Genomic DNA, 15,854 nt, shown 5'->3' on the forward strand with positions numbered 1-15,854 from the left:
CTAATGTTGTTCAGGGAAGGTAATCCCCCCCCCCCATCCTACCCTGTCTGGTTCTACGCCCATTCATGTGGTTAAATCTTCAGTACAGGGAGAATTTCTTCAAGAGAACCACAATCTTGTCAAAGAGTTTGGCGGTTTTTGTGCTTCAAAAACCAGGAGACTATACTGGCTGGAATCAGGGCCCTGTGCTTTGATCCTTGGTAGGGTCATCCATGTCAAACAGATCAAAGGGTAGAGGCCAGACTAAGAGAGTCCCACCAGCCTTCCAGGTTCAGGGGTTCAGCTCAGGGCTAAAAACCCTGACTGGTCAAAATTTTTTTTTTACAGAAACAGCAATGAAAATGGAGGACCTTCATTGCTGCCCTAAGCATCAGAGGTGTAACAGGGACAATTAGGGATGGACAATAAATGCTGGCATTGCCAGTGATATCAACACTCTGAAAGTATCCCTTCCGGAACAGGCAGAGTCAGGTGTTGTGTGTTTAATATTTCACTAATGTTTGAGTAATATTATAAATACACTGCTTGATTAAACATACTTGTTTGCTTAAATAATTCATTATGGGTTATATGTAGAAGTACACAAATGGCATACGTCATCACGCCACCACATTGTAAGCGCGTGACTCGCTAAAGGTACAAATTAAATTGACATGCACTCATTCCGGATTCCTTTGTTTTTCTTTGAATTAGTTTTATATTTTGGAGTTCCAAAGCATAACATCAGGTTTCGTTCTCATCTGATAGAAGCTCTGCTGGTGCCATGTTCTCTCATCACTCTTCACGAGCACCGGAGTTTGTGCTCAACTCTCCAGGACAGAGTTGGCTGAGGGTAAAGGTTGTGGACCTCACATCTGACTAAGGGAAAGGTGCGGTAGACAGCTGTACAACCGACAAAATTTCCACATGTATTCCTATGCTTGATTTTTGAAGAATGAGGGCGATCTCATTGAAATCTATCAAATTTTGAAATGGCTATATAGAGTGGAATTGGAGAGGGTGTTTCCTACATTGGGGGAAGTCTAGACTCAAAGGCCACAGCCTTGGAATAGATTGACATCCATTTAGAACAGAAATAAGGAGGAATTTCTTTAGCCAGAGGGTGGTGTACCTGTGGAATTCGTTGCCAAGAACTGCTGAGGAGGCCAAGTCATTGAGTATCTTTAAAGTGGTGGTTGATAGGTTCTTGATTAGTAAGGGCATCAAAGGTTTCAGGGAGAAGGCAGGACAATGGTGTTGAGAGGGATAAAAAATTAGCCATGATATGGCACAGCAGGCTCAATGGGCTGAAAGGTCTAATTCTGTTCTTATGGTCTTTTTATGCCTATCATGGTGAGAGAATCTCAGACATATGAAGGTACAGCATATGAAAATATGTAGTAAGAGACGCAATTTATATGTAAAAAGGAACAAGACTCCTCTGTCATAGTTGAAGTGTCCCTTTAACCTTCAAAACTAATTTAATTTCTTTCCCTCCTGATAGTTTCACACAGAGATATTGCCATTGTGTTAAGCTTGCCTCCTCTCATCTGTTTTAGAGCAGCTTTGTTCTTTCAGGGGTTGGTGCAGATTACTTGCTACAGAACAGCTCTACACCAGTAGAGCACCAATTTTTTTTTTTTGGGGGGGGCGGGGATTCTTGATGCAAACTTGTCCCTGCATCTCGATTCACCTGCTCAAAGCAGGGGAAGCTGAGCAACATTTAGACCAGCTTCCTTATCTCTTCAGTTAACTCAACTCAGTGTTAACTCAATTTGAGGCATTGTCCTCTAAAACACAGAACCTTGGAACAACTTACAGAACTCCCAGTGCTGAATGTGATGGGTTTAAAAGGATCGGGAATGGAAGGAAGGAAGACAGGAATTAAGGGATTGGAGGAAAAAAATAACAAAATTACAGAAAACTTGAGCCTTTCCATTCTGCCGTGCTCGTGAACGATTAATCTAACTCAGTGGACAACACTCCGCACTTGTTCTCAGCCATCCTGTGAACATAAGCCCCCTCCTGACAGTCTGTGGACACCCAGTACACGATAAAGAAGGGGGTGCGGGAGATATGGGGCAGACAGAAGAGGGAGAGTTGGTGCCAAGAAAGCAGGGCTGCTGGGCACAGGAGTAAGTTGCTCATTTCACTCGAATGGTGACACACGGCCGGCTTTGAAAGCTGGTGCATGTTGCGGTCAGCCTGTGAGGGGTCATGGGTCATACCCAGCCCTCGTCAGACCTACCTACCCACCACACCCCTTTTGGTGGTACTTTGCCACTATTTAGTACATCACTGACAGTATTGCACCCGACTCACTAGCCCGATGAACCTGGCAACCGACCAAGGTTTGCATGACAATATTCCAAGTAATTCCAAGTAATAACACAAGTGAAACAGTCTCCTTCTCTCCAACAGCCACCCACCTCTGACCACACACACATACACACAGTCTGTCAGCTTGTGTATTTATTTGAGCTGATGGATAGAGCAGTGTTAAGTGCTTCCAGTCGTCACATGTACAAGACAAAACTGATGCCCGTGGATAGACCATTAAAGAAAAAGTCTGAACTAAAGGTAGAAATACCTGTTCCTGTTGCTGGACCCCTTTCCCTGAAGCAGCCCCTTCCTTTGCAGTGGTCATCTTGCCCAACTCGCTCCCACCGCAGAGGTGTCAGGATGTGAGCGGCAGAGTGCAGAGGGATCCCTGTCCTCTCGGCAGTCAAGAGCATTTAAAGGAAACAGTGAGAGGACCGCGGCAGAAAACAAAGAGGCGGAAAGAAGCAGAGAAGCAGGCAGTCCGGCGGTCTTCAGTGAAGGGAAGATGATGCAGATTGGAAGGTTAAGGATCTTCTGCTCCTGAATGAGCTACAGCCTCTGCAGTCGTCACGGCAACTGATAACTGCCTGGCAACCGGCACTGGGCAGTCAAAGCTTCAGGAGACAACTGACTGAGGTTTTGTCCCCGTCGCACTGAGCATGCTCCAGTACCGGCAGGAGGGAGGAAGGATTCTTGCCGGCACTCATAAGACACTGCCTCTGCTCACGTGTGAAATGACTCTGATGGAAGGGGCTTGTGGCAGGTAGGACCTCCCTAAGGTCTGTGCTCCAGGTAATTAATGTACCGCAAAAAGCTTGCATGTCAAACTCAATATCGCTGCGTTAGTGCAGGAGGTGGTGTATATGTGCCTGCCTGTGTATTCCTGTGCATCTGTGTGCGTATTCAGTTCACTGCGTTTTGTATCCTCGTGCAGGAGTGTGTTTGTTTCTCCTTTCAGCTTTTATGTTTGCATTTACGTCTGCGAGTTGGTGTGTCTGTGTACTTGTGACTGTCTGAAAGTGGCATCTGTTTGTCCACTTCTCTGGTCAGAGCGTGTGTGTCTATTTAATTGTACGTCTGCATGGCAGAGCATGTCACTGTGCTAATCAGTTTACAGACAAATCTGCTACTGTGTTTGTTTGCATTTTAGTGCCTGGATGCACATACATTTCTGTCTCTTTCTAAATACATCGGCCTGCGTATTTGTGAATTTTAAATTAACTGGCATTGTGCATTTGCAACCCTCTATGTCCCTGTTTGTATGCCTGTCTGGAAGCCTACGTGTCTAAATACTTACGTGTAAGTGTGCCTGCCCATGGGTTTATCAATTACTGTGTGTGTGAGAATGTGTGTGTAGTATGAGAGAGTGTATTTGTGTGTGTGTGTGTAAGAGAGAGAGAGGTTCTGTTTGTGTAGGAGAGAGGTTCCCTGTGTGCGTATGAGAGGTTGTGTGTGTGTGTGCCTGAGAGAGAATCTTTGTGTGCCTGAGACAGTCTACACGTGTGTCTGAATGTGTGAGAGAAAGACAGATTGTATGTGTGTGTGCGTGCGTGAGTGAGCCTGAATGTGTGTGAGAGAGAGGGAGGATGCGTGCATGAGAGAGTGTGTGTATGTGTGTGTGAGAGATTGTGTGTGAGTGTGTGTATGTATGTGAGAGAGAGAGATTGTGTGTGTGAGTGTGTGCATGTATGTGAGACAGTGTATGTATGTGAGAGAAAGTGAGAGAGTGTGTATGTGGGAGAGAGAGCGTGTGAGAGAGAGGGAAGAGTGTGTGTGTGTGTATGTGTGATAGTATGTGTATGTATGAGAGAGAATGTGTGTGTGTGTGTGTGTGTGTGTGCGTGCGTGAGACAGAGTGTGTGTGTCTGTGTCCATCTGTCCCAGCTTATATACTTGTCTGTTCTGTGTGTATCTGTGAGTTTCTCCATCTGCCTCTGTGTGTTGGGCTTGTCAGCACAAAAGCATGCACTTGTGCGCCCTTGTGTATGTGTAAGGTTGCATAGTAGAACGTGTTGCATGTGAGAGTGTTGTATAGAGAGACTAATAGTGACAACATGGCTGATGTATGTATCAGGCAAGAGCACTTAGCCACACATTGGTCTTGGGTACAGAGAGGAAAAGCAACTTGGAAAGAAGAATGATTCTGTTCATTCTTTTCCATAGTATGATGTAGATCTGCATGAGCATAGGGTGTTCTGTGCTAGAAGAAAACTCGTCACTATTCCATTGTGCTTCTCCGTATTACAATAGTAATCACAATTTAGAAGTAGTTGGCTTGCTAAAAGTTACTCCAGGAAACTCTGAGGATGTGAAAGATGGTATATTATCACAATTTATTTATTTTACAAACACACTCAGTGGCCACTTCATTAGGTACACCTTTACACCTGCTCATTAATGCAAAATCTAATTAGCCAATCATTCGGCAGCAACTCAATGCATAAAAGCATGGTGACATGGCCAAGAGGTTTAGTTGTTGTTCAGACTAAACATCGGAATGGGGAAGAAAAGTGATCTGAGTGACTTTGACCGTGGAATGATTGTTGGTGACTGACAGGGTGGTTTGAGTATCTCAGAAACTGCTCATCTCTTGGAATTTTCATGCATGACAGTCATAGAATCATGGAAAAGTACAGCACAGAAGCAGGCCTTTTGGCCCATCTAGTCCATGCCAAACCATTTAAACTGCAATCGATTTGCACCTGGACCAGAGCCCACCATATCCCTACCATCCATGTACCTATTCAAACTTCCTTTAAACATTGAAATCGAGCTCACATGGACCACTTGTGCTGGCAGCTCATTCCAAGTTCTCACAGCCCTCTGAGTGTAGAAGTTTCCCCTCATATTCCCCTTAAACTTCTCACCTTTCACCTTTAACCCATGACCTCTAGTTGTAGCCCCACCCAACCTCAGAGGAAAAGGTCTGCTTGCACTTACCCTATCTATACCTTTCATAATTTCAGATACCTCTGTCAAATCTCCCATCGTTCTCCTATGTTGCAAGGAATAAAGACCTAACCCATTCAGTCTTTCCTCATAATTCAGGTCCTCCAGTCCTGCCACATCCTTGTAAATTTTCTCTGTTCTCTTTCTAGTGTTGAGTCTGAAGAGTTTACAGAGAATGGTGCAGAAAACAAAAAACATCCACTGATCAACGGATGTGTGGGCAAAAATGCCTGGTTAATAGAGGGGTCAGAGGAGAATGGTCAGACTGGTTCAAGCTTACAGAAAGGCAACAGTAACTCAAATAACCACATGTTACAACAGTGGCGTGCGGAAAAACATCTCTGAATACACAACACACCAAACCTTGAAGTAGATGGGCTGCAACAGCAGAAGACCACAAACATGCCCTCATTGGCCTCTTTATTATGTACCTCCTTCAGTATAGAATGTTACAAGCTCTTTCATATTTTCCATAGATTATCCCCCCCCCCCCCATCCTTTTCCTCCATGGGCATTCATCTGAGTTGGTGAGGGGAGGTGGATGAATTTTGCAGGATCGAATGGAATTTGTTTATTTATTATCCAATACCGCATGGAGTGGGCCCTTCCGCCCTTTGAACCATGCCACCCCAGCTGCCCCACAACACCAATTAACCCTATTCTATCCTGGGACAATTTACAATGTCCTATCTGGTACATCTTTGGACTGTAGGAGGAGACCGGAAAACCCACGCATTCCATGCGGAGGTCATACAGAGATGGCTTACAGTAGAGCACCGAATTGACCTCCAAACTCTGGAGTGCCCTAAGCTGTAATAGGGCCACACTAACTGCTAGGCCACCAATCACTGGAACCCCAACCATCCCTCGACACACCAGTGTATTAGCAATTAGAATTAGCATAAGCTGAGCAGAGCAAGTTTTCTTCCAAGTGAAAATAAATGTAAAGCAAAGTTCACAATATGGCTACACCAGACAAAAATAGGTAGATTTTTGTACACTCGCTGGTGTATGTAAAGTTGGCCAATCCATTTTAAGGAGCACTGCTATGTGCTGAATCATTTTGTGAGGTTCCTCAGAAGGGTTATGAAGATTGTACAATCAGTAATTAAGGTACTATGCCATAGGTTGACCATTCAGAGATTGCTAGAAAGCAAGGTGGAACATGGACTGAAATTTTAGGCTTTTTCCATTAAAGCACCCAGAGAAAATTACCCAAACAAGGGGAGCATAGCTTGGTGCTGTGCTAGGCAGATCACATGCTGGCCTATCCCTGGGGTACTTTGGGAGTTTCCATGGTGGCCCATTATCTCATGCGGATCACAGTTTCTGGGAAAAAAAAATACATGAGAGAAGCGTGAGGTTGATTTTATAGTAGAATAAAAGGTCATCATGGGCCGAAGGGCCTGTATTATTCTTTGTTCTATGCAAATTAAGTGAAAGCTGAACCGCAAAAGCCACATTGCGCAGCTCAACGTGTTTGCTTCCCCAGGACTTCTGTTGTGTGCAAATAGTGGATGTTGTCACTGTGGTCTTCGGAAATGTAAGTGTGGGCTCATGTGGCTTGTAAAGTTAAGTTTTAAGTTCTTGCCCTCCAGCAAAATCCATTACTGTTCTTCAAATAAGACGCAGGAAACGCAAAAAAGGCACGTGCAAAAACCAGTCTCCTCTCCTTGGCCTATGTCTCTACACTGCCTCAGTAGAACAGCCAGCATACTCAAAAACCCAACCCACTCTCTTCACCCCCTCCAGTGGGCAGTAGATTCAAAAGCCTGAAACCATGTTAATGGGCAAGCTTCTATCTCACGGATATACAACCATTGAACCATCCCCTAATACAATAAAGTGGACTTGACCTCACAACCTACTGTACTTTGCTATGACCTTGCTCCTTATAGTCCCCCTAAACTACACCTTTTCTGTAACTGTTACACTTTATTCTGAATTCTCTTATTGTTTTACCTTGCAATACCTCAACACACTAATTAATTTGTATGAACTAGAAAAGCTTTTTACTGTACCTTGATATGCAACAATAATAAACCAATTTCAATTGTCCCAGCATGATCACTATGCCAATCATTTTTTGCCCCTCGACACTAATCCCAGATACCTCCATTGGGATCTATCCTTCTGTATCTTGTCTACTTGTATTAAATCATCTGACTAGCAGCCTGAGACCCATACCATCTTCACTGGTTCACATTCGGAGATCTGCTCCTGAATGTCTCTTTCACTTTGCACAATGTTCTCCATAGGAGGGGCACGTGGGCCAAACCTAATTTGATTTTTTTAATATGCACCCAATTCATTTAGAAAACAAGGAGTTTTCAATTGCCTTTTATTTAAAACAGCCATTAACCCATTTAAACTGAACCAGTTAATGCTGGCATTGAACGATACCGAAGGGACACTGCCAATATGCTGCCTTATCAGCTGCCATTGCAGAATTTAACTCTTTCACGTCTGCACAGCTGAAATACTGCAATCCTAATGAGTTTTCTGTCACTTTTTTTGGTTGTTTTTCACACTTAAAAATACTGCTGAATGTACCGCACAATTAGAATGGAACATAGTTGCAGAGGTTTCTATTTATAGGATGGCCTGACTTAACAGGAAATGAGAAATATTCTATTATTTTGTGGGAGTTGTAACACTAGTAAACTGCATGGCATTCTGGGATGGTGCCCACAATTACCAGCAGCAGATCAATGAGGTTGAGTGAACAGGGGTTCCCCCTTCTGCTGGGAGCTGTGCTTTGTTAGTACTCTTTCTGCAATCCCTTCATGTTGGTGTGTATAAATTTTTTTAAAAATCAATTGGGGAAAGAACTGTTTGTGCCACAGTTTAAACATCTCTTCTCAACTTGAAATTCCTTTTCTTCTTCCTTTTGTCAATATTCAGACAGGGAGATGTGAGGGGGCACAACTAAATGTTGACAGTAATCTCTGTTGCAGAGTAATGGTAGATCTACAAGAAGATGGTATTGCAGGTAGATTCCCACAGTGGCTGGTGGATGATGAGGGAGATAGAGAATATGATGAAACCAACTAATGTTGCATTATATTCTTCTATATTCTAATATAACCCCATTCTTCCACCTTTCCCCCATTACCCTTAACCATTATCAGTCAAGAACCTAACAGTCTCTGCCTTGAATACACCCAATGGTTTGGCCTCAGTTCCCCGTAGCAACAAACTCTATTTCTTCACTACCCTCTAGCTGAAGAAATTCCACCTCACCTCAATTTTGAAGAGATTTTCTTTATCCTGAGTGTGTACTGTTTGACCCTAGACTGTCCTATCAATGGAAACATCACATCCAGTCTATCCAGGCCTTTCAGAATCTAAAGTTTCAGTGAGATCCCCCTCATCCTTCTCAACTCTACCAAGTACAGGCCCAGGGACATCTAACACTCTTTGTATATTAACCCTTTCATTCCTGGGATCATTCTCGTGAACTTCCTCCGGACCCTCTCAAGGGCCAGCATTTTTATCCTTAGACACAGGGCTCCAAATTGCTCGCAGAGTTCCAAATACAGTCTGACCAATGGTTTTAAAGCCTCAGCAATACCTCCTTGCATTTGTATTCTACCAATATTATACAATGAGGGGAAAAGAAAAATAAGATCAGCACAGAAAGAATATGAGAATACAATGGCAAATGAAAAAGAAATCCCCAAAATCCTGTAAGAATATTAATACTAAAGGAGAAATTGGATTAATTAAGGACAAACAGTGATAAGATGTATGCTTAAAGGTGCAGGTCAGAGCTAGAATACTCAGTAAGTGCTTTGCAGAAGTGTTAATAAAGAATGATAGGATATGGAGCAGTTAATGGATTGCATAAAAATTGATAGTTGTGACAAAAGGCTCTCTATGCTAGAATGTTTAACCAATTGTTCGGTATATTTTGCATGGTAGGTTGCTGGAGGGAGCAGAGATGAAATGAGCAACCATGGTTGGCACAATCCATTTACTCTGCCCTAGATTCTGGGCAGGTGCGAGAGGAATGGGAAGTGGCAATATGACGCACGTGTTGAAGAAAGAATGGTGAGCAAAGTCCTAGAATCAACAACCAGAGTAAAACATAATAGGCACAAAAATAATAAGACCTTAGTTAAACCCCACTTGGAGTACTGTGTTCAGTTCTACTCACCTCACTACCAGAAGGATATGGATACATAGAGAGAGTGCAGAAGAGGCTTACAAGGCTCTCGCCTGGATTGGGGAGCATGCCTTATGAGAATAGGTTGAGTGAACTTGGCCTTTTCTCCTTGGAGCAACGGAGGATGAGAGGTGACCTGATAGAGGTGTATAAGATGATGAGAGGCATTGATTGTGTGGATAGCCAGAGGGCTTTTTCCCAGGGCTGAAATGGCTAACACGAGGGAGCATAGTTTTAAGGTGCTTGGAAGTAGGTGCAAGGGCGATGTCAGGGGGTAAGTTCTTTACGCAGAGAGTGGTGGGTGTGTGGAACACACTGCCAGTGAAGGCGATAGAGGCCGATACAAGGGGGTCTTCTAAGAAACTCTTAGATTGGTACATGGAGTTTAGAAAAATAGAGGGCTATGCTGTAGGGAAATTCTAGGCAGTTTCTAGAGTAGGTTACATGGTTGGCATAACATTGTGGGCCGAATGGCCTGTAATGTGCTGTAGGTTTCTATGTTTTTTCAAGGTATCTATTGACTGGAAAGGCAGGACTAAGCTGTAAAAGGCAGATTTTACTTGACTGACCTAACTGGACCTATTGTTAACACAGTGAAGATCAATGTGTTGTAGAAATCATTTATATGCAGTATATTGTAAGAAAAGACTGGACATAATGGTTGGTTACCAAAATGGAGAATTGTGAAATAGTGTCACCTTGGTGAAAAGTTTGTTAGGCTGCAGACGCTGCAAGCTGGATCAGTGAGCAAGCTGCTTCAGGAACACAGCGTGTCAAACAGGGAGAAAAGGAATTGTTGACCTTTAGGTCAAAAACGCAAAAGATTGTGCAAATGCTGGAAATCAATACCCATTCCCATTCTGACTGCAACGTTGAGGCTGCTGTCAGGCTGGAGGAACAACATCTCATATTCCGTGTAGCTAGCCTCCAACCTTACAGCACGAACATTGATTTTCTAACTCCCACCTTTTCTCTCTTCTTCCATTCCCCATTCTGTCTCCCCTGTTACCTCTTCTCTTCTCATCTGCCTATCACCTCCCTCTATTGCTCCTCCTTCTTTCCTTTCTCCCATGGTCCACTCTCTTCTCCTATTAGGTTCCTCCTTTACCCCTTTTTCCACCTACCATCTCCCAGATTCTCATATCATCTTCTCCCCCATCTACCTACCTTTCCCCTCACCTGACTTCATCTCTCACCTTCCAGCCTGTACTCCTTCTCACCTTCTTATTCTGACTTCTTCTCCCTTCCTTTCCAGTCCTGATGAAGGGTCTCAACCCAAAACATTGGCACTTTATTCCTTTCCATAGATGATCCTTGGCCTGCTGAGTTCCTCCAGCATTTTGTGTGTTGAAATGCCGCGTAAAGACAGTGATTCACCATAAGTCGTTTTTACCTTGGCTTGTTGTTCATTAGTGCTACCAAGTTCCAGTGCCAATCACCACTGTGATTTTTGTTTTTGCTATTTCGATGATTTGGACATTTAACTTAAAGTAAGGGTGGGCACATATTTTCACGTGAATTGGGAGTGTTCCATGGTTCATCCATTTTGGTGTAAAGTTCTTGATTAGTTGGGGAATTGGTCAGGTCTACACTACCCTTGTGCCCATGGCTTTGTCTCCTGGGTGATAGGACAATGATACCTAATGTAAACAATGACAGATTTACTATTTTAAAGGTGGGTCTCATCACAGCTGCAAGAATTATATTGCAAAACTGGAAAAAAACCCAGATGTCCCACTGTGAGGGAATGGACTGAGGAAATGGTTAAGGTTTCATCATATGAACACATGTTGGGAAGAATTAACAGTGAGGGGAAAAATGCAAGACGCGTGGGATCAATTTTGGTTGTGTGTTAATTTAAACTTAACTTCGAAGTTTTTTTTTGTTTCTTAGTTTTATATGTTTTCCTGTCATGGGATGGCTGTGTAAATATGCTGTACTGTATCTGCTCTATGATATGCTGTGCTGCTTTGTAAAATAAGAATAAATAATAATAAAAATTTGAATTACAAAAAAAAATTGCTGAAGGTACCAAACTTAGATGTGTTCCAAACAATGGGGATGGTACGAGTCCACTGACATAGAATATAGATACGCTGGCAGAGTGAGCAGACAAAGTAAAATTTAGTACAGAGAAGAGGTGGTTGCCATGATGCCATAGCAGTTGGTGTGACGCGGTTATTATTGGGGTGTTCGAGTTCAAAGTTCAATTCCAACAGCCTCTGTAAGAAAGTTAGTATATTCTTCCCCTGTATGTGTGGACTTCCTCCAGGAGCGTGCTTTGATTTCATGCCACAGTCCAAAGACGTACCAGTTAGAAGTTCATCGGTCATTGTACATTAACCTGTGATTAGGCTAGGGTTAAATTGGTGGATTGCTGCGTGGCATGGCTCGGTGGAAGGACCTGTTCTGCTCTGTATCTCTAAGTAAATAAATTAATTAAATAAAAGAGAGATGTGATGCACTTTGGCAGAAGGGATGGCGAGAAGCATTATACAACACAGTACAATTCTAAAGTGTATGCAGGAACAGCGAGACCAGGGTGTTCATAGATCTTTGCAGGTGACAGGACAAATTGAGAGGGGAATTAGGAAAGCTTATTGGATCCTAGGCTTCATAAATTGGTGTATTGATTACAAAGGAAAGGACGTTAATCAGAACCTTTATAAAGATCTGATTAAGCCGCATTTAGATTATTACATCCGGTTCAGAATTTTAGGAAGGATGAGAAGTCATTTGAAAAGGTGCAGACTAGATTGATCAAAATGTTTTCTGGAATGAGAAACTGTAGCTATGAAGTTCTAAGTTCAATTTATGATCAAAGTATGCTTAACATATACAACCTTGAGATTCAACTACTTGCAGGTAGTCACAAAACAAAAACATAATAGAATTCTCTAAAAAATACATACAACAGAACCACCACACAACCAGTTTACAGAAGAGGATTGGTTGTGCAGATGGTAAAAAAGCGTGAACAAAGCACATGGACCACGAACTGCAGAGACGCTGAAAAGAGTCCGCCGCTGTGGAGCCCCTTCAGTGCTGAGGTGAGCGAGACCGGTCCAGGAGCCCAAAAACTGCAGGGCAGCAACTGCTCCAAAGCCTGATGGTGTTGGACCCAAGACTCCTGCACCTTTTGGCCGATAGTAGTAGCGAGAAGAGAGGGAGTCCGGTCAAACACAGGCAGACAGTGCCGAGCGGCTGTTCATTATCTGCTCTCGCCCTCGATGATTTTAATCTTCCTTGACACTTTAACCGGACCGTAGTCATGGAACCGGTCATGGGTTCATCCTCCGCTATCAGGCCTCCACGCCATGTCCACCCCCGGCGATGGCCACTCCCGCTGTACCTGCACTCTCGAAAGTCTAGTTTTCCAAATCCCCCAGGAGATCACACAGGTGCTAGATCATTTAATCCATTCAAAAGTACACCCTTAAAAGGGTAATTACAGGTGGCAGTGCAGCAATCACAATTCAGAACTACTGTATATCTACCAGAGTATCTAGTAGCTTTGTGAGCTGTCAACAGAACATCACCATAAGTCTTGGACATAGAATCCTAGAGTTAAACAGGCCTTTTGACTGAATACCAATCATCGTGCCTACCTACCTTCTCCCTCATCTGGCTTCACCTATCACCTTCTGGCTTGTATCATTTCCCCTCCACCCACAATCTTATTCTGGCTTTATTTTCCCTTCCCCCTTCCTTTCCAGTCCCAATGAAGGGTCTGGCCCGAAACGTCGACTCTTTATTCCTTTCCATAGAGGCTATAGAGCCTGCTGAGTTCCTGCAGAATTTTGTATGTGTTACTCTGGATTTCCAACATCAACGAAATCTCTTGTGGTCTACTCGCCTCCATTAATTCCATACCGTGCCTGGCGTGGGAGTAGCTAGGATTGTTTTCCTTGGAGCAGGAAAAGGTTAGGGGAAATTTGACAGAAGTGTACAAGTTTAGTACAAGTTTTAGTAAGATGAAGGAAATCTGTTACGTTAAGTGATATGGTATGAGGGTTCCTGGGCACATAATTAAAGATGTGGACAAAACTTACAGTGGGATATAAGGGAGAACTTCCTCGTGCTGTGAGCTGGAACTCGTTGCCTTTCAGGAGGCGGACATGGAGGCAATCATCTGATAATTGGCAGTGCTGCAGGGAAAACAGTGAGATGGGTGGGAGGTGAGTGACTGGATATCCGACTGGCCTCTGTTCATGCCAGAATGACAAGGACTTCGTTTGCTGATCATGAAACGGAATGTGTATCTGCATTCTGCACCCCATCTTTGATTGAAAAATGGGTAGTAATGTTACAATAACAGTCATATATGAATTGAATCCTACTGAAAGATTTCGATGGAGTGGACGTGGGCATTTCCTATAGTGGGGGAGTCGAGGAGCAGAGGGAACAGCTTCAGAATACAAAGATGTCAGAGATGAGAAGGAATTTCTTTAGCCAAAGGGTGATGAATCTGTGGAATTCATTGCCACAGATGGCTGTGGAGACCAAGTAGTTGGGTATATTTAAAGCAGAGGTAAAAGTGTTCTTGATTAACAAGGGTGTCAAAGGTTAGGGGGAGAAGGCAGGTGAATGTGCTGCACTTTCTCTCTAACTGCAACACTTTATTCTGCACTATGTTACTGTTTTATGCTACCTCACCACACTGTTGTAATCTGCTTCTCTGTATGAATGGTATTGTTGGAAACCACTTTTTTAATGACACTTTTTATAAGAATTGTACTTTTTAACAAACTCATGTATTTTTCACACTCACTGGCAGAAAGCAGTATAGCAGCTAAACTAACGTTTTATCACCTTTTTCATTTTTCATTGGCTAAGTATTAACACATCACCCACAAAATGTAATTGTTTTAATTATGTAGCCAATTAGCTAGTCTATTCCCGATCTTCGGAATTTTTCTTATCTGATCTATAAAGGGGATGGATTTTTCAGAAGCACCATCGTGGCTTCTTTTCTATCTTTTCACTTTGCATCCATTCACCTCATAGCATTGTTTATTTAGCTTGCTTAGTATTTGTATGTTTGTTTGTACTGTAAAATAAACTGAAATCTTGGAATTAAGACTGCTTGTCATTCCTGACTCCCAGAAGAACCTTAACGATCAGAAAATAAACAGCGATCCAATAGTATGCAGGACAAATTTTTGACTGTACCCCGGAACATCTAACAATAATGAACAAACTTAAACCAAGTTACCTCGATATTAAAGAGATGCAATATTCTCGACTTGATTGGATGAGACCACCTCTGAGAACACGCAACCTTAATGTCACTCAAACGGAAGCAATCTGCACAATTGCTGGTTCGTCCACCGCTCTAGTCATTCACTCACCAGCAACTACAATGTGTACTACACAGCAAGGCTTCTTTGAGATACAAGAGACTGCAGTTGCTGGAATCTGAATTGAAAAGCAGAGCAGCAGAGGGGTGGTTGACCCCTACATCAAGAGTTGAGACCCTTCATCAAGACAGGCTTCCTCGAGGCATGAGAAGTTAACAAACTTTGCGATATATGCCAGTGATATTAAATCTGATTCTGATACTGTCTCTTAAATCTGGAAGGATGAACCAGCAGGCACTTGAACAAAGCATCCTGATGGGAAAAATCAGCGCAGCGTGGTGACGCAGTAGCTAGCGTGAGGCTTTACACCACCAGCAACTAGAAGTTTAATTCCCGCTGCTGTCTCTATCGAGTTTCTACATTTTCCCTGTGACCATGCGGGTTTCTTACCACATTCCAAAAACATACGGGTTAGTTAGTCTTCGTAGATTGTGAGCATGCTATGTTGGCAGTGGAAGAATAGCAGCACTTGCTATCTTCAGCTGCATTGGTCATAGATGCAAACAACGCGTACCTCTGTACATTCAGATGTGTATGTGACAAATCTAATCTTGCAAAATATCAAATTTCATCAATATTATGGGATTAAACGCTGACTCCAAAAACATCGTCAGAGTGCGTGGACTGCAGTGGATCAAGAACACAGTTCACAACACCTTCCTAAGGGAAATTAGGAATAGGCAATAATTACTATCTGCAGTACACACATCACGGGAACTTTAAAAAAAAAATATTCATTTGGATAATGACTAAAACCCTAGTGGAAAAAGCAGAGTCTGAGGAGTTTCTTAATCGAAAAAGGGGTCAAAAGTTTTCAGAAAGGCATTCCAGAGGAGGGCAGGATGCTGGATGTTTAGATGAATAACGAAATGAGCACATTTAAAGTAGACAAAAATGTGATTTTTGAAGTAATTTAATCAAACTTGTAAAGGATAAAACTCCTGGTCCAGATGAATGACATCCTTGCTTCGTAAAAGATTTCAAGGATAAAGCAGCAAAGGGCATGCACATTAAATAACCTGTTCTTCAAAGGTATAGTGGCTAAAGACTGACAGGTGGCTGATGTAATATGATAT

General features: G+C 42.9%; 1 protein-coding gene across 5 annotated transcripts in view; it reads right to left on the bottom strand.

The window, feature by feature from the left end:
- Nucleotides 1-15,854, bottom strand: part of dpp6a (dipeptidyl-peptidase 6a) — a 1,522,610-nt gene that overhangs the window by 661,432 nt on the left and 845,324 nt on the right. The window contains exon 1 of one of the 5 annotated variants that reach the window (XM_073054907.1): nt 2,570-2,886. The exons of the other annotated variants lie outside the window; for them this stretch is intronic. Within the exon in view, the coding sequence (XP_072911008.1) occupies nt 2,570-2,626 (57 nt within the window). The 5' untranslated portion in view covers nt 2,627-2,886. Of the gene's footprint in view, nt 1-2,569; nt 2,887-15,854 lie in introns of those variants that run through there. 5 annotated transcript variants of the gene reach the window in all.

This window comes from Hemitrygon akajei, chromosome 8 (genome assembly GCF_048418815.1).
Source record: "Hemitrygon akajei chromosome 8, sHemAka1.3, whole genome shotgun sequence".
NCBI classification, from domain to species: domain Eukaryota; kingdom Metazoa; phylum Chordata; class Chondrichthyes; order Myliobatiformes; family Dasyatidae; genus Hemitrygon; species Hemitrygon akajei.